General features: G+C 35.3%; 1 protein-coding gene across 1 annotated transcript in view; it reads right to left on the reverse strand.

The window, feature by feature from the left end:
• Positions 1-20,870, reverse strand: part of LOC119666173 (dmX-like protein 2) — a 229,798-nt gene that overhangs the window by 195,520 nt on the left and 13,408 nt on the right. The window contains exons 5-6 of the mRNA XM_038075458.1: positions 3,654-5,732; positions 3,451-3,577 (exon numbers count right to left, since the gene is read on the reverse strand). Of these exons, the coding sequence (XP_037931386.1) occupies positions 3,451-3,577; positions 3,654-5,732 (2,206 nt within the window). The remainder of the gene's footprint in view (positions 1-3,450; positions 3,578-3,653; positions 5,733-20,870) is intronic.

The raw sequence follows: 20,870 nt of genomic DNA on the forward strand, positions 1-20,870 counted from the left end.
TATAAGTAATGGAGGTTAGAATTCCTTGAATATTATTCACAAAAACGGTAAATTCTGGTGCAAAGATATCTAAATTCCTCTAAATTGTTAGTTACGGAACGCTTCGGGAATTGAAATTTTTCTGTAGCTCCTTAGTTTTTTAATCCAAATCGCTTATCATAGTCAATTTATTTGACATCACTAGCATAATTTTCCTAAATTTCTTGACATAAGAAATTTTATATCTATTATTGTTTTTCAAATTCTTTTTTGAATTAATATTGCATTGGAGACATTATTTAATACTTTTTATAAACTTTCTTATAGCATAGAAGAGCAAATCAAATTTTTTTTAATTGCTCTGAGTTTAGACTACAAGCACTACATTATTTTTTGACTTGGTTTCTGCTTTAAGTTTATCTTCCAATTTTTGATTTGTTGTTTCAACATATGTATCTCTTCAGAGTTGCTTTCAGTGATAATTGTTGTTGTTGTTGTAACCCGCCGGGACCTGGGCCCTGTTGCACCAACACTTTTCACTTTGCACTTTGCAAATCATTATGAGTTTTTCAGCATTTTTCTCTCATTGAGAACATAAAGTATTAATTTGAGAATTGAGTTATGCAAAGTTTTGAAAACACTCAAAAAAGGCAAAGCGTTGCACCAATGTACCTTTCAATCAAAAATAAAGTATGAAAAGAAAAGTGAAATATTTGACAAAAAACTGGTTTCTTTGCACTTTCTGTTGCACCAATACTTTTTACTTTGCGCTTTGCAAAAGTAAACTGCAAAACTTTACAAAAAAATTGCAAATGATTAATTCACCCTGCAAATTTTGCAAATGATTGCTTTACACACAAGAAAAGTTTCTTATGTATCTTAATAAAAGACAAAATGCGTTAAATGAAAGAAATCATTAATAAATAAATAAAAATAGTTTTAAAAAAATAGAAATAGAAAATTAGTTTAAGCAAATATTATTGCTGTTTTTAAAATAAATTTAGTTGCAGTAATTAAAGGGATATATTACCGGACAATACTTTTAAATTGTGAATTAAAGAGTTCAGTTTCTAAAAAAACTTTATATTACATTTAATATAAATATTTTATGTGAATTATTGTTCAAGCATGAACACTTATTTATTATAATGAGCAGTTTATTATTATTATAAGTCTGTTGTCGTTCAAATTCTCCGAATTATGAACTAAGAAAAAACATGGGTAAAAAGTATCCTATAATAGCTAACATTGTAACATTTTTAAATATCTAATTATCCGTATCTAATTATGATAATAAAAATATATTTCTAAAGACAATAGAAGAAAAAATCACAAGTGCCTGGACTTCCGTTTGAACCTTGTTTGAAATGTAATTAAAAATAAAATTAAAATTAGTGATAACAGACAACATATTATTTTAACGTTGATAGTAAAATTAGTTAAGTCAGTTTTAAGGTAATTTTGTATAAATTGAGAGAAATGTTCTAAATAAAATCAGTAATTTAAGCCCTTTATGCGTAGGTTTCTTTTGTATTAGGATAATAAACAGCGACAAGTAAACAATACTTTAATAACTTATAATATTTTAAAATTAAATAATAATGACAGATTTTCAACTAAATTTTTATATAAAAGCAACTTATTATATTTGTTAACTTTGTTAACTTTGTTTTTCAATATAATTGTTGTTAAAACAACTCATATTCATACTCCTTACATATAAATTCTTTTTCTATAACTTTTCAAACTGCAAAATAAATTAAAAGCATAAAAATTGTCTCTATGGATATACACAACTTCTTTATCTACGATCAAATGTCAATAAAAGAAATCATATACAAAAATATAACATATAATTGTACTAAAATTATACAAATATTAGAAATTATAATAATAAAATTTATTAAAATAAAATATTATTTTAAAAACTTTTATTTTAAATAAAAATTAAACTCATAAGTACATACTATGCATAAATCATGTACTCATAGCATCAAAATATCAAACAGACAAAAAAAAAATATACAAAAAGAAACGAAATGCTTTCAAAAACCAATACAAAATGAAAGTGATCTAATTTTTTGGTGCAACGCTTTGCGTTGCATTTTATGCAAAGACTTTGCAATGAAATTTTTATTTGCAAAGTGCAAAGTAAATCATGTTAAGTCTTTGGTGCAACGCTTTTCACTTTTACTTTGCAAAAAAAAGTCACTCATAAGTTTTGCAAAGTGCAAAGTGAAAAGTGTTGGTGCAACAGGGCCCTGGTGTACGCATAAGGTTTTCCGATTTTTTTTATGAAGAAAACACGTAATTTTAAAGGGAAATTAATTTTTTTGTTTAAAATATTGACCATTAGCTTCTACACAGAGAGAGGGTAATGAACATACAAGGTAAAGTGTCTGATCCTTATCATTATTCTCTCCGAGTTGACACACAGCCTCCACGTGGCCCCCTCTGGATAGCTACATTCATTCGGACGTAGTGAACTAATGTATGCAGCGAAATCCTCCTCATGGATATACCATATGAGTTTATGTGTCGGACTTGGAACTCACCATTTAAAAACTATTTTTAATGTAAACGAAGAGGTAACGTCGGATAAGCAAACGATCTACTGATGCCGATAAACACAAACGTTATAAGGAACATGATTTAAAAATATGCACCTGGAATGTCCGAACTCTTTACAGAGAAGGTGCATCTCTATAGCTGGTTAATGTTCTCAAGAAACACAAGGCTGACATTACCACATTAAGACATCTACTGCAGCTGCCATGCAACAAAGCACGAATTCAAAGTCGGATTTGCAGTAAGCCGAAGGTTGAGAAATTTGGTCTCAACTTTTACACATTTTCTACATTTTACCAATAAACGAAAGACTCGCCAAAATCCGTATTGACGCAAAATATTTCTACATTACTCTAATTTGTGCGCATGCCCCGACGGAAGATAAAGATAACGAGACAAAGGAAACTTTCTATGAACAGTTTGAACAAGAATATGAACACTGTCCCCATCATGACATCAAAATCGTTGTAGGAGACTTCAACGCAAAGGTCAGTAAAGAAGGTATCTTTAACGCAACTGTCGGAAAGTTCAGCTTTCATTCAAGAACTTGTGATAATTAAAATAATAATAATAATAGAAAATAATCTAATTTTATTGTTTATTATTTTTATTTAGAACTGAATTTACTGCAAAAATCAAATAACATTTGAAACTTTGGCGATATTTATATCGGATATAACTATATAAAATAAAAAAGCAACCAAATGTTTCTTATATTGTTTCACATAAGCTTTAACAATATAAATAACAACTTTTATTTTTGAAACATAAGTCAAAATTTACTTTTAATTTTTTAAGCCTACTTTTTGAACGGCGAATAATATGACCATTAAATTAACTTTTATAAATTTATTAATTACACTTACGGTTTTTCTTGATTGCTAAATTTTTTTAATTCCATACCTTTTAACCACCTCTTTCTTTTAGCAGCACGTTTGACCTTGGCTTCAAAATCGTATCTTTCTTGCATAAGAATCTCATGCAGAGAAGGCTTTTCGGAAAGAATACATGTTGAATTTTGATCTTTTTCCTAATTTTTAAAATTAAAAATAAATATAGGAAAATTTTTGATCACAAAGTCTAAGTAAATCGTAATATGTACTTACATTTAATTCAGACATCTGTACGTTATCAATCTCAATATTATTGGAACTGCAATAATTACAAAGTTGTTTTAACGCATCTACTTCTCTTTCCAACCATATATAAAGTTGATATCGCAATTGGCCTCCATCTACTTCAAATCCAGTTGCTAGAGTAGATAATTCTTCCATTAATATTTTAAGACAAGCAACAAATTTTAGTTGTTGCGCCATAATATCAATTTTATTATCATTTATACATTTATTATTATTCATATTGGTTTTAATTGTTTCTGTTTCAATATCATCTTCTTTTTTATATTCATCATTGCAAAAAGCATCAAATTTTATGTCAGATTCTGTAAATGAAACAGGAGTACTCCAATCAAAATCTAAGGTACTAACATTTTGTTCTTTTGGAGCTGATGCCAATTCCCATTCAATTATACCAGTGCTTATAAGAGTTTTTTTTTTATCATCAGTGGAAGGCTTTTCATTATTAAGAGCAGTGTCCATAATTTTTGTAGGCAATTTATTCAGTACTTCTAAAGCTAATGCTGGACATCCAGCTTTAAAATGAGCATGCGCTGTGGTAAAATATAGTTGTCTTTCAGTTGGATTTATTGAATCTTCAATATGTAACTGTTTATTATTTTCACTCGAAATATTCGAATCCGCAGCATAACTAAAGCCAGACAAAACAACATGGGAAACTTTTTGCTCTGTTGCAGATATTGCAATATTTTGTCGTACAAGTAGTGGATGCGTTCGCAAGTAAATGTAGAAATTAAATACGTTTGGGTTAGTTACAGTACTTTCTGATCTTAGCATCTCTTCTTCTTCTTTACAATAACAGTGCTTTGACCCAACACCATTCAATAATAAAGTATTTAAACTGTCCTGATATTTTTTTAGAATCCAATAAGTCATAGAACGTAAAAATGGATCAGGATGCGCTTTATCTATATCTATGTATTTGCACTCTGAATCACAACCTAAAATTTGCTCACAAAGAAGTTTGCGATACGTTGACTCCAAACTTATATCTACGTCTCCTTCAAACAAACGAGATATTACTAAAGCCAATTGAAAGTCATCAAGTTTATTTAAACAAACTTCAATAGCATCATTCAAGGAATTTGCTAACAAAAAAAATGCAACTGCATGTTCAAATCGTTGTTTTCCAAGTAAAACAAATGCGTTTTTAAGAGCTGCCTTTCGCCATCTTTCTTCAGAAAAATTATTAGCAAAAAATTTGGTCATTTTTTCGTCTCGTTTAGATCTGTATAAACCCCAAACAATTGATTTTTTTTTCATAGCTAAATAGTAAATTGCTGCATCAAGTGGATCCTGTTTTGATTGATAAGCGCATTTTGCTAATTTCTCAACACATTGTCTTAAAATATTTATATTTCTAGTCCAATATCCTACACCAAGATCTTTAAGAATTGACCATTTTAAATCGCCTTTGGTATATGAAGGTATTAAATTTAATAATTCTTCTTCACTTTCGGAATGAAATGCCCATACTATATTTGAAGTTCCTATTCCATGCTTTTGAAATTGAACACGTTGATTTAATGATAAACAACGTAAGAGATATGTATACTGTTTCATTGCTAATAAAAAACGTAAACCGCAATCATCGAGGGATTCAGTCGATTTGGTAACTGTTTCTTTTATTAAACTATTTTTGCCATTATCAGGAATCAATTTTTCCGTAAAATCAGTATTACATGTAGCTACAGTATCAGCTAATGCTAGTAAATGCATTTGATCTAATGAAGATAAGCCAGGTAAATGAGAATGTGTTAAAAGACGTGATAACAATTGACCTTGTCGCGGACCAAAATGTGAAATATTTTGTTTTTCTGGAATTGATAATTTTCTATCAAATTTTCTCTGATCATTTTCGTTTTCAAGCAACACATCTAAATTATCATCCGAATGATTCATTTCAAATAATTCATCATAATCATTCAATACATCAGAATTTAAATTTGCTTGACCTGTATTTTCTTTATCTGCATTTAGTAACACCCATAATGGCAAAGGAGGAATTGAAGTGATCTCCGCATAGTCTAGCATTAATTCTTCAGGCATCTGTAAATATTTTCTTGTTCAGACAGTATTATAAAATTTTTTGGGTGTAATAAAAAAAATATACGGAATGTAATTGATATTATAAATATAGTTTACGGTATTCAACTTAAATACTTTCTATACCAAGAAGAATTTTTCTTAGTGAAACGAAACCGAAAAAAGAGACGACAAAAGAAAAAACGTTGGTTTTTACTTCGAGTTTGATCAAGACTGATCGTTTTTTATTAAAAACTTACATTGTGCAACAGGGTTGCCAATAATACAAAAACTTTCGTTATTTTGTATTGTTACCCAACATCCCGGCCTCCTTGAAAGGACTTTCAATAGGTAAAATGGCTAGTTTGTGGATAGGTCTGCGAATGATGCCCTTTGAGGTACGTACGTCAACTACTCTGACATGCTCGTCCTTGCCTGGTATGACCTTCAGAACTCTTCCGAGTTGCCAATGTAGTGGAGGCACATTGTCTTCATGAATTAACACCATTGCATTGGGCATGATATTTGGTATTTCACAGGTCCATTTTGTGCGCATCTGTAGCTCATTTATGTATTTATGAGACCACCGCTTCCAAAATGATTGTTTCAAACCGATGATGAGGGACCACTTGTCGAGCATGTTAGTATTAGCAGATTCCGTCCGCTCCGGTAACGCCTTTAGAGAGCACCCAATCAAAAAATGGGCAGGAGTCAATGCTTCGTAGTCGCTAGGATCTGGCGAAAGTGGTGTCAATGGTCGAGAGTTGAGAATAGCTTCTATCTCGGTTGTTACTGTTGACAGCTCCTCAAATGTTAACTTAGTAGTCATCAAACTTCTATATAAGTGCCCTTTTGCAGATTTAACTGCAGCCTCCCAAAGACCGCCAAAATGAGGTGCCCTGGGAGGAATAAAGTGAAAATTAATGAATTCAGACGCGCAGTACTGAATGATAGACGATTGGGTTATTTTATTAAACAAGAATGACTTTAGTTCTGTCAATTGATTCGAAGCCCCAACAAAATTGGTTGCGTTATCGCAAAATATATCACTTGGTAAGCCTCTCCTGCCAATCATTCTTTTTAATGCTGCAATGAACGCGTCTGTTGACAAACTTGATACAACTTCGATGTGTACTGCTTTTGTTGCCATACAAATAAAAATGGCAACATAAGTTTTGTATGGAGGCTTCCCTCTTATACGTAAATACGTGTTGAATGGTCCACAAAAATCTATACCACAGCGCGCAAACGGCCGTGACGGTGTAAGACGTTCTACCGGTAAATTCCCCATCATCTGTTGCAATAGTTTTGGCTTATAATGCATGCAGTGAACACATTGTCTGACTACTCTTCGAGCAACTTCTCTGGCGTTTATAATCCAAAACTCTAAACGAATGAGTGCCACTAGTGCCTTAGGTTCAGCATGATAATTCTTACGATGCAAGTAACGAACATAACGTATGACGAATTCAGATTTGCTAGGCAGCAGGATAGGATGTTTACGTTCTTTTGCAAGATCAGCCAATTCTAATCGTCCACCAACCTTTATCAGCTTATACCCACCGGTATCTTCAATAAATGGGTTGAGGTATTTTAATGAACCTTTTGTTATAGATCCTCGATTCAATAAATAAATATCTTCAGCAAAGTACTGAGCTTGTATATTTGAAATGATGCATCGGAAGGCGTAGTCTAATTCTTCATGAGTAAGGACTTCTGTAAAGACATTGCGGTTGAACTTCTTCTTATAATGATGATACCAACGAAACAACCAAGCCAGTACACGAACAGCCGTTGTATGTGAGCTATACTTATCAATAATATCTATGACATAATTGGTTGATACAGTTACCTTGAATGCTGCTTTTCGTTTTTCCTTATTGACTTCTTCAAAATCCAAGTTGTCGTTCTTGTTTGCAGGCCACTTATACATCTCTTGACGAAGAAATGAAGGTCCTTTAAACCAAATAGAATTAGTGAGATCCTTAACAGTGCTGCCTCTTGACACAATGTCTGCTGGATTACAATTTGTGTGGACATATCTCCAATGTGAACCTGCGGTGAGGTCTTGAATCTCAGAAACTCTATTGCCTACGAAGGCAGACAGTGTGGCCGAATGCATTTTTAGCCAATGTAATACGATTTGGGAATCAGACCATAGATAGACCTCCGTATCAAACTTTTCGAAGAGCGATTTAATTTTGTTGTAAAGTCTTGCAAGTAGCAGTGCTCCACAAAGTTCTAATTTTGGAAGCGATTGTTTTTTTAGCGGAGCTACTCTAGATTTGGCTACGAATAGTTGAACCTCTATGAGGTTGGAATCATCTGTGACGCGAATGTAAATGCTGCAACCATATGCGCGAATCGATGCATCGCAGAACCCATGGAGCTGAATTGTTTTTGCTTTTGGTTTTAGACAGTACCTTGGAATGGTAATGGTGTTCAATGATGACAAATCGTGACAAAGCCTTTCCCATGCTGAATGTAAATTTTGAGGAATGGATTCGTCCCAATCCAATTTAAGCAGCCATAGCTCTTGCAATAATATTTTAGTTGATATGGTTATTGGAGCTAATAGTCCTAATATGTCGAATAGTGACGACGCAATTGATAAAATAGTTCTTTTTGTGATGCGGCTGATAGAGTTTGGTTTAACATTAAATGAAGGAATAAATACATCCTTATCTTGATCCCATTTCAGTCCCAATGTGCTGGTAATAACATCCGAACCTATATTGAGATCTTTGATCGTAGTGTCATCTCTAAAAGCTTGATGAATTGAGTGCCATTTAGCTAATTCGAAACCTCCCTGTTTTAGAAGCTCTTCCAATTCGTATTTTATTTGATGTAACTCAGAAAGAGAATCTGCACCATGCAATAAGTCATCAACATAAAACGAAGATTTGATTACTTCAGCTGCAATCTTGAATTGATCCACATATTGATGCGCTATATACAATAGGCAACGAATGGCAAGGTACGGTGCAGCAGCTGTTCCATATGTAACTGTGTTGAGCTGGAAAGTACGAATATTGGTAGATGGTGAACTTCTCCAAAGAATGTACTGAAATTTTCTATCTTCAGGATCAATCAGAATTTGCCTATACATCTTCACTATGTCAGCAGTAAGAGCGAATCGAAATAAGCGAAAACGTAACAAGAGGATGAACAATTCAGTTTGCAGAGTAGGTCCAATCATCAAAATATCATTGAGAGATTTCTGAGAAGAGGTTCGACATGATGCGTCGAATACGACTCTTAATTTCGTCGAGGTGCTGGTTGGCTTCAATACGCAATGATGCGGAATGTAATAATGAGGTTCATCAATATTTGGATCTTTTACCTCAATCATGTGACCAAGGTTTTGATATTCTTCCATAAAGGCAACATATTGCGTTTTGAGCTCAGGCGACCGTGACAATCGATTTTCTTGTGCAATAAATCTGCGCAACGCTGTACCGTATGAACTGCCTAAAAACTGAGAACTATCCTTAAATGGCAACCTTACCATAACTCTACCTGCATCTGTTCTGCATACTGTTTCTGAAAACAAATGATCACAAACTTGTTGTTCACTAGTCCAAGCATGTGGAGTGATCGAGACTTCTTCTAGCTTCCATAAACGTTCTAACTTTTCCTCGACAGAGTCAATTGATGAAAGGAGACAAGTTGAATTATTAACGCATTGTGAAACATCATATCTACCTGAAACAATCCAGCCCAAAATAGTTTTCTGTAACGTTGGTAATCCTAATTCAAGTTTAATCTGGCCTACTGACAGGACACTAAAAAAGCTTTCAGTGCCAAGCAGTAAATCAATACGGGTTGATTTGTAAAATTGTTCGTCAGCAAGGTTAATATTTGGTGATACGTTCCAAGTTGAGATGTTTATTTCAGAATCTGGTTGATACGCAATATGTGATGTTATACAGAATGTCAATGGAAGTTGAAAAGCCGTGAATCGAGATTTGATAGTAGTTGATACCTTTGATGTAATTCTTGTCGATGAATTTCCGATGCTGTTAATTTCAATATTATGCTTGGCCATGGGTATGCGAAGTTTTTGAGCGAAATCATTAGTGATGAAGTTCACCTGTGAACACGAATCTAGTAACGCCCTACCCAATTGATAGCATCCAGATGCATCCTGTATTAGAACTAGCGCTGTAGCTAAGATGACATTACTTGTCGATAACTTCTCTAAATGTGTATGCGTCACAGCATCTCTAGAAGTAGTAGCTACAGCTGACACCATTGATGACTGTGGAGTAGGATGAACTGAGTTGAAAGGTGTTGTAGCATTGAAGGTGTTGCTACGATGTAACAAGGTGTGATGTTGATCTGAACAAATCTTACATCTATAAGTTGATGGACAGTTAGAACGTTGATGTCCTTTTGACAAACAATTGATGCACAGTGTGAATCGCTTTACAGTGTCAAAACGTTGTGCAGTTGATAAACTTTTAAACCGTTCACAGCCATTGAGCTTGTGATTCGCACTTGAACAAAATATACAAGAAGATTTAGTGCAAGAAAAAGCATAATCTTTGTGAGATTTTTTTATTTTTGACCATTTATCATTGGTGTGCGCATCTGATACACAAGGAGACGTTTTATCCAGAGATTGAAGATATTGACAATGTCTCTCTAAAACGGCACTACAATCGTTCCAACATGGCAACCTTTTGAAATCCAACGATTCCTTCCACTTTCTTCTCGTCCCTTCGTCACACTTTTGCATCACAATATGAATCAACATTGCTTGTGCAATGTCACGATCCGAACCCAATGATAGCAGTGAACTATAAATTGCTGACGCAGTATCGATTAAACTTCGCAATTTATCACCTTCCGGTTTGGAAGTACCAGGAAGATCGAAAAGGGCTGTTACGTTTTCCATAAAAATAAGTGTTGGATTGTCATATCTCTCCTTCAATCTATTTAAAGCCTTTGAATAATTTTCATTTGTGACTTGAAACGCGTTGACCGTTTCTAACGCTGGGCCATGCAGACAAGTCAGCAAATAATTAAACTTTTCCAGATTAGATAAAGTTGATTCTCGATCAATGATTTGGGTAAATGTCGTTATAAAATTCTTGAATTCCGAATATTTACCATTGAATGAAGGTAATTGTAACGGTGGTAGTTTCGATGTTGATTGGTGGATGGTGATGTTACCATCAGATATTGATGTGTTGTGGAACTCGTCTCCCAACTGCGATTGAATAGCCACCTTTGCATTGATGTAAAGCTCCTCCAAATCTGATCGGCAATTATCTTCTGGATCTAAGGCCTCGATGCTTGATTGCGTGGTCAATATCTGTTTGAAGTAAGCCTCTAATATCGCTAAGCGACATTTTAGTTCAGCATGTGGAAGTACATTTCCCTCATTCCTTGCGGATTCAATATAATTCTTAATTCGTGTCATGCTTTTTTTAGTGTTGGCTCTTTGCTGCTTTAATTTTTCTGCCATTGTGATGTAAAAGTATAATGTACAAAATAAATGCACCAAATACAGCAACAACTCGTTAAGTAAATGATAAACAGCAACAGCAATAGAGTCGACGTAAATTCTGCATGCAGCGACAGCACTGAAAATTGACGATGATCGCAGTAGCAGCAACAGTATAAGAACTCCAAACAAATGCAACAAGCAGCGACAGACTAACTGCAAAGAACCGTAAAACAAACGGCAATAAACTATAAAGCGAGTCGGCGACGATGGCCTTGAATTAAACACGAGATTTAATTTAAATATAATTATATGGAGCACAAGAACCGTAGAACAAACGGCAGTAACAATGCAACAAAACGGCGACGACGGCCTGAAAATGATACAAGAACCGTAAAACGAACGGCAGCTACAAAGCAACAAAACGGCGACGACGGCCCGAAAATGAGACTGTTCTAGTTTTTATTATTAAATATACAACATATATTATATATTTAATATATATTAAATATATCACTTTCAAATGTCTAAATTATACTTTGTCAAGTATCTATCGTGCCCCACGTTGGGCGCCAAAAAATGTACCAAGAAGAATTTTTCTTAGTGAAACGAAACCGAAAAAAGAGACGACAAAAGAAAAAACGTTGGTTTTTACTTCGAGTTTGATCAAGACTGATCGTTTTTTATTAAAAACTTACATTGTGCAACAGGGTTGCCAATAATACAAAAACTTTCGTTATTTTGTATTGTTACCCAACACTTTCATTAGTGCATTCAATAAAAATATTTATTGCGGAAAAATCAGGGTAAAGCTATATTTTTAAATGTAACTCTAAAGTTGTTCTCATTCATTTTAATCAAAAAAATGGGGTTTATCAAATATGTTGATTAAAAAATTGTTTATAAACATTTTTTTTAGTTTTTGTCAAGAATTCTGTTTAAAAATGTGCGATGTTTCTAAAGCAAAATTATATTTTTGTGTTTTTTGCATTGCTTTTGTTGCAGTACTTGAGGGTGGTTAGCGACTTAACTGCTCTATTAAGAAATAATATATAGAGTTCTACTAATATTTATACTACTTGTAAGTTCTGAGCAAATTATGGGAATATATAGTCATGCGATTTCGCTATCGACGAAAGATGTTCTTACATGAACAAAACAGGCACATAGTCACTTGAATATATCCAGATAGCAGAATTGAAAATCTAACAAACAATCTATGCATTAACAGTAAATAAAAACATATGACCCGTACAAGGCATAACACAGATATTAAATCAGTCCATCAATTAGTAATGACAGTTCAACAAACAAAAATAACCGCTATCAAGCACATAGTTAGCAATTTTAAATTCGATGATCAGAAGCTTGTAACATAAAATTTACGTTCGTAAATTTTACAACACAAAAATATAATAATACAAAAAAAAATATCAAAACAATAATAAAACTTGTAAACAACACACCGTTGTAATTACAAGAACAAATCTACTGTTTGCTTCGCACCTCGCGGATATAAAAGGCGAAGCAAAAGCACAAGACAGGCATTCAGCAAGACATCGAGCTAAGAACAGGTTGCTCCATATTACACGTGCTGAAACACCAAGAATCGAAATTTACATCTCGATTTCTATTTTGTTTTATTTTTTTTTATTTTTAATAGAAATACACATTTCTATTAAAAATTATTATTAATAACGAAATTAACATTTCGTTAGTAATAGAAATATAAATTTCTATTACTCATTTGCTCATAACGAAATCATATTTTCGTTGTAAATTACTCGGTAAGGTGATAATAACACATGAATATTATCACCCATACCAAATCCATTGTATAAAGAAGAAATTCACATTTCTTCAAAACTTTTGTCAGGGGCGTTGAAATTAACATTTCTACGCCAAATCCATTGTATAGAGAAGAAATTCACATTTCTTCAAACATTTTGTCAGGGGCGTCGAAATTAACATTTCTACGCTAAACCAACGAACTTCACCGAGGAAGGTAACCACAACATTGCACCAACGCCACCGTCCACCGGGTATTCAAACTTTCCACTGCTCCTATCAAATAAATTTATTGTAGGACTGGACCTGGAATCCGGCGAGCAAAACCCCGTCCAGAAAGGTTCGTTACAAGCTTAAAATGCGAGATGTTAGCTATAAATTAAAAAATGTAATCAATAGCGCTCTGCTAAGAAAATGGTCGAAGCCGTTCCAGTTTTGGACCGTAATAACGGGTCCAATTAGAAGAAAAAAAACTTAAAAAATACAATTTATAAAGAACAATAAAAAACATCACTCCTTTCAATTTAATCAAAAGTGCTTTTGTGTATATTGTTAATTCGATCTTCAGCACAACGTGATTCTAGCCTTATAAAGCAATAAACCGATTTTCTCTATTGAACACATAAATACCATACGGATTTGTTACATTTTAACTAGTTTACTCTCGAATAATCCATAAGAATTATAAATACACCCGAAAAATCAAGTCGATTTATCAATATTATAGATTTTTTTTCCTTAACCCTTTGAATTGCAGGGTCGAAACAAAGCCATATTCTCTTGGTAATACTGTTTATAAAATCATTAATGATGTTTTCTTAAATATTTGCCAAAGAAAAAGAGACAAACAAAATTTCATCGAACACCTAGAGCAGCCCTACGTGGTTCCAAGAACGGCCGGGTCTACGTCCCGGAGCCACTCGTCAAAGACGACCAAGTGCCGTTCGACCACCCCCAAAGGGACTACACAAGCAGGTATGTGTTTGTTTGACATATGTCGTATATATGTGTTTTTCCTACTAAGAAGCAAGTTCCGGCCATCTTGCTTCTTATGTTACTTCTAATGGCCGGTATTGAATCTAATCCTGGTCTTGTCATACCAGCAATTTCAAAATGGCACTGCTCTGTCTGCAACAATATTATCAGCAGCAACCAAACATCTATTAGGTGCAACAGTTGCAATAACTGGTGCCACCTTCGGAACTGTTCAGGTCTGCATAGCCATACCGATTGGAACTCTGCCTTTAGAGGAGCTTGTTGTCCAACTTCTCCTCCAGTTAGAACATCTACATCTTCTTCAAACACTGTCAGTCCGTTTCCAATCAATGCCATCCAATCTCCCCCCATGGCATCCCCTTTGTCTACCAATTGGCTATGCACAGTTTGCAATCGAGCAATCTCTAGGAACACCATATCTGTACGTTGCAATTCCTGTAATGGATGGTGCCACCTTAGACCTTGCTCTGGATTACGCTCTCATCATGGTTGGAATTAAAATTTCGTTGGCACTTGTTGCCAACCTTCACCTATAATTCCACCTCAAAACCGCTCACTCTCTCAACGCACAAGTGTTGTCTCAACTATTAACAGATCTTATCCTCTTAAAATTCTACAGTTTAACTGCAATGGCCTTAGAGAAAAGATTTCTGAAATCGCAGCATTCATGACTTCAAATAACATCGCAGTTGCTGCACTGCAAGAGACAAAACTTCTGCCCGACTCCACCCTCTCGCCCCCATCTGGTTTCACCCTTATACGTAAGGACCGCCCTAGGGGAGCCGGAGGTGGAGTTGCCTTTATGTTGAGAGATTCATTATTACACAGTGAGCTAATGTTATCCTCGTCGAATGACGAATATTTAGAGGTAATAGGGTTGAAAATTTTCATTGGCAGGTCTTCTAAATTTATAGAAGTCGTCAACATATACCTGCCACCCAACTCTAGCTGCCCACCGCAGCACTCCCCTAATATTTCTCATTTTTTCGAAGGGGACTCACGTTTTGTATTGGGTGATTCAGCAACAAGGGTAACGCCAACTTGCTCTAGCTCTCCTGATGTCAGCCTTGCCAGCCCTAGGCTGCTCGCTGCCTCGAATTGGAGTGCGGAAATAGCTTTAAGCTCAGACCACACTCCCATTGTACCATCAATACCATCGTTCGAGGTTTATTGCGAAGCTGACAAGAAAACCTTCAGAAATTTCAAAAAAGCGAACTGGGCCCTATTCAAAGATATCTCAGAACGCGACTTCGGTAATATTACTCTGTCCTCTGATTTAAACAAGGCAGAGATACAATTCCGCAGCATTATTATCAAATCCGCTGCCACAGCCGTTCCTGCAGGTAGGATCAAAATAATAAGGCCAAATTTTCCTAGTGACGCTGTGCCCCTTGCCGAAGAACGCGATAATCTTCGTAGACTAGACCCAGCTAATCCACGCATAGCTATTCTGAACAGTAACATCCGTAAATTGGTAGACGAACATCGCCTTAATAAATGGAAGGAACATTTAGATAACTGCGACTCTCAAAATGGTAAATTGTGGACTACCATTAAAGCATTATCTAATCCTTCACGTCCTAATAATAAAGCGATAACTTTTAATGGTGTTGGCAACTCTGCCAAGATGACAGTTGACAGATAAAGTAGAATTAACATTTTAATTCTGTCAGTTATTTTGAACTTGTGAAATAATAATAACTTGGAGTTTTTTGAATAAATAAATATCTAAATTATACAGATATAACAGTGGCGACGAGGATGGGAATTAAGGTGCATCAAGCAAATAGACTTCAACGTTGGGCAATTAAACTGATTGCATACGACTTCGAATTAAAGTTTATTTCAACTAACAGTTTTGGGTATGCAGACGTTTTATCACGACTCATACATAACACAATCAATCCTTCAGAAGACTATGTCATCGCTGCAGTAGAGTTTGAAATTGAAAGTAAACAAATTTTACATAACTCACTTGATAAGCTGCCGCTTACCAGCAAAATGATTACTTACGAAACAGCTAAGGACAAGGTTTTAGCTAAAATTCTCGAATATGTAACTAAAGGATGGCCATCAAACTGCAACAACAGTGAGTTAAAAGCTTACTTTAACCGAAAAAACGACATATGTATAGTTGACGGATGTTTAATGTTCGGACAACGCATTATTATACCTCAAATTTTCCGAAAGCGCATTCTTAAAGAAATTCACCGAGGTCATCAAGGCATAGGTCGTACTAAAGCCATAGCGCGGAACTACGTTTATTGGTCAAATATCGATCACGATATTGAAGCAATGGTGAAAAGTTGTTCAAATTGTGCCGCAGCAGCTAAAATGCCCACAAAAACAACTTTACATCCTTGGCCAAAACCTTCTGATTCTTGGGAACGGCTCCATATTGATTATGCAGGACCAATAGATTCATACTACTATTTGGTCGTAATCGATGCGTTTTCAAAATGGCCAGAAATTATACAAACAAAATCTATAACAGCAACTCAAACAATTTCCAGCTTGAAAGAAATTTTCGCTAGATTTGGGTTACCGAAGACAATAGTTTCAGACAATGGTACTCAATTTGTGAGTCACCAATTTCAACAGTTTTTAGCGGAAAACGGCATTAGTCATATACGAAGCAGTCCGTACTATCCCATGTCAAATGGACAAGCCGAAAGGTTTGTGGATACTTTAAAGCGAGCACTCAAAAAGTTAAATGGGAAGGGGGTAACTGCTGAAAATCTTCAAACATTTCTACAAGTTTACCGATCAACTCCGAATAAGCAAAATGAGGACAGTAAATCGCCAGCTGAAGTTTTACTAAAAAGAAAAATCCGTATTAAACTTGACTTGATTAAACCAACGCTGGTGTCAGACCCAAATGTCAAGTTTAAAAACAAGTGCGATACACAACTCAAAATGAAAGCGCAATTTGACAAAAGGCATGGTGCAAAGCCAAAGTTTTACGAAAAACAAGAGCTCGTTTATGTCAACATATTCAAAAACAAACACTTTGAATGGACAAAAGGTAAAATAATCGAACGCATAGGTAACGTCATTTATAATGTTCGCTTACAAAATGGCAAACTTATTCGTGCACATGCCAATCAAATTCGTGACCGTAAAGATCAAGAAAATGAGTTATCTTTAGAAATATGTACTTCCGAAGATATCGCCAACGAAAAGTGTTTAGTTGATGCATTTGGCCTCTACGAAACAACACCTAAAGATGTGGTCGAAATAACTAACAACAACATGGTTTCGACTCCAGATCAATCTTTCAACAAAGTAACTGAGATTGCAATCCCTCAAACTGAGAAGCACAATGAGGCAGTTGTTCCGTATACCCGACCAAGGCGTACTAGACATCCTATTGACCGTTATAGACCCTAGAATTACCGCATTGGAGATTTAATCTCAAAAGGGGAGGTGTTGGCAACTCTGCCAAGATGACAGTTGACAGATAAAGTAGAATTAACATTTTAATTCTGTCAGTTATTTTGAACTTGTGAAATAATAATAACTTGGAGTTTTTTGAATAAATAAATATCTAAATTATACAGATATAACAAATGGGATCACCTTCCCAGATAACAAGCATTGCGCACAACAATTTTGTCAGCTTTTCGTGCCCAATGCCTCTGCTTCCCATGCTATTCGCAGACAAACTCGCGCTTTTCGGAAACCACATTCCGGCGACACCACGCTGTTTTCCCCGGATGATGTAAATAACGTGATCAGACAAGCCAAAGCCTCGAAAGCGCTTGGGCCTGATGGCATTTCAATGCTCATGCACAAGCACCTCGGGCCCATTGGTCTTTCAGTTCTGACTCATATTTTGAACACTTCCATCTGTTCTCACATCATCCCTAATATATGGAAGACTGGTAGAATTATCCTATTGCTGAAGCCGGGCAAACCGGCTGGCCTAGGTGAATCATATAGACCAATCTCGCTCCTGTCTCCAGTAGCCAAAGTTCTGGAGTCGTTAGTCCTAAAACAGATTTCTCCTTATATTCACCTAGCTCCCCACCAGCATGGATTTAGAAAACATCATAGTACCACCTCTGCTCTTTGTGAGATCACTTCTCAAACCACCAATGGACTAAATCAAAGTCGTCCGTGCGAACGCACGGCGCTGTTAGGTCTAGATCTTGCGAAAGCATTTGACACAGTCTCCCATTCCACCTTGCTAAATGATCTGGCTGAAACATCTATCCCTGATATCATTAAACGATGGCTCTGCAATTACCTCATTGACAGATCATCTTTTGTTGATTTTAGAGATAAGATGTCGAAAGCCAGAAAATTAAAACAAGGTGTGCCCCAAGGCAGCGTTCTTTCACCGATCCTTTTCAACCTATACATGTCTAAGCTCCGGGACCCTCCTGAGAGAGTCAGAGTTATAACGTATGCTGACGATTGCACAATCTTTGCGACAGGCCAGGACCCTTCTATATTGTGTAATAAATTAAATACATACCTTCCTAATATAGTATCTTTCTTGGCTGATAGAAATCTTCACCTATCTCCAAGCAAATCTTCCGCTACCCTCTTTACTTCCTGGACTAAAGAGGTTTCTATGACTCTGCCCATTAATATCGGTGAATTCAGAATCCCTACAAGCACCAAACCTAAAATCCTGGGTGTCGTTCTCGACAGTATGTTGACCTTTTCCACACATGCTTCATCCTTGTGCAGCCGATTAAATTCTCGCAATAATGTATTAAAAGCTCTCGCCGGGTGCTCTTGGGGTAAGGACAAAGAAACCCTGCTGAGCACATACAAAGCAATAGGTCGTCCTATTGCGGCCTATGCAGCTCCAGTATGGATCCCGCAACTCTGGGAGACGCAATGGAATAATATCCAAACCTGTCAAAACACAGCATTGCGAATTGCAACTGGCTGCCATCGTATGTCGCATGTTGACCATCTTCATGCGGAAGCAAAGTTGCTTCTTGTAAAAGAGCACAATCAACTGCTGTCCAAACAATTCTTACTCGCGTGCCAGACAGATGGTCATCCTAATGGCGTCATGGCTAGTAGAGCCCTCCCTCCACGTTGCATCCGTCGATCACTTACCAACTTCAATATCGACCAATATTGCAATGGAGCCTACATCAGTGAGGTCGAATAGAAACGTGGACTTACGGCACTCCACACCGATGCAGTATCTTCTTCGAGACCTAGGTTGGCTCCCAACAATGTCCTCAATAGGCCTCCGCCTAACATTTCTCAGGATGAACGTAATCTTCCTCGTACGGCAAGAACTGTCCTATGTCAATTGAGATCAGGATATAGCCATGTGCTTAACAGTTACTTGTCACCTATTAACACGTCCATTCCTAATGTGTGCCCAAACTGCAGCTCCACGCCCTAGGACGTCGCCCATCTGTTTTCTTGCCCCAACGCACACACCAATTTAAGTCCAATCGACCTTTGGACTCGTCTCCTTGAAGTGGCTAGGTTTCTTCGACTGGATCCTGGTTAGTTTCAAATTACTCCTACCCCTCCCCTTTCCCTCATCCCAACACTCACTCCCACCTTTTCCATTCCTTATCCCATGTAATTGTCTTGTAATCCTTTCATTTCATCTGCTTTCAGGTCCCGGCGGGTTACAACAACAACAACAACAACAGCAGCCCTACGTTGACGATGTATTTCTGCCGGGGAAACACTTTAAAATACAAAATGAAATCATTGAGACACGAAAGCAATTAAAATAAATGTTTTAAAAGTACACTATTATCAGCCAAAAACTAAAACTTAGATTCTGTAGAAAACCTCTGCAGCGGGAAGTGTACTCACGATAATTACTATATGAAACCTTTCTTATTTTTTAGAGACAAACAATTAGTTTTTCAATCTTAACAATAATTACATATCATTACAGTTTTTATTCTACTATATAATTGTATGGTTTAAAATAAGTAAATCACATGGAATATATTATTTGTTAAAAACGTCCAATTTTTTTTAAACGGAAAATACTGTATATGGTATAATTGCATGATTTTCAGCTTAAATGGTTAGCAGGTCCTGTAAGCTTTTTATTGTATATATTCGTAATGTCAAACTCATAGAAACGGTGGATACATTCATTTCTAATATGGTATATCATGTGACAACGAATATTGTCAGTAATAACACTGAACTTATTGGAGAATTTAAGCATTTAAAGCACTTTAAACAACTAGATACCCTAATCCGATATATTTAATAGAAAATTATACGACACGAATAGTTTTATGATTAATTTTATTAAATAAAGAGAAAGAGTTGTTAAAGTTAATTTAAATTCCCATAACATTTATCCTCTGCTAAGTTGAGAGCTCCACTGAAATTAATTAATTACATACAATCAATTATTAATTCATTTACACTAAATTATTCCAATTTTTAATTTAAATAAGAAAAATTTCTTTATTATTCATTAAAAAATTGTCAGCTTGATATGGCTGTATAGGAGTTCGAGAACGCATACATCGATGTAGTTCTTTGAATGTTTTTGAAGAATAAGCAGACAAACCAATAGACTTATAGGCTCGCTCACTTTAGGTAGTTTCGTAAGTAAACAGTGTTTAAGATATTCACTCCTATTCTGAATCGCATGGGAATGGGAGTTTGTTCCCTATTCCCAAGTTTGCTATTCTGAATAATTTGGGATGAGAGTTTTGTTCCCTGTCTCCAATTTTGCTATTTTGATCCGCATGGGAATGGAAGTTTTTTCCCAATTTTGCACAAATTCTTTCCCGAACAAATTGTTTGGAAGACAAGTTAAAAAATTATTAAAAATAGTTTAATTTAAAATGAAAGAAACTGCAAATGATCAGATTTTTGAATATATTTTAATAAAATTATTATTATAATAAAATTATTATTATAATAAAATTATTATAATAAATTTAATATATTTAAATTTTTTTTTT

The sequence above is a fragment of the Teleopsis dalmanni genome, chromosome 1 (genome assembly GCF_002237135.1).
Source record: "Teleopsis dalmanni isolate 2A chromosome 1, ASM223713v2, whole genome shotgun sequence".
NCBI lineage: Eukaryota > Metazoa > Arthropoda > Insecta > Diptera > Diopsidae > Teleopsis > Teleopsis dalmanni.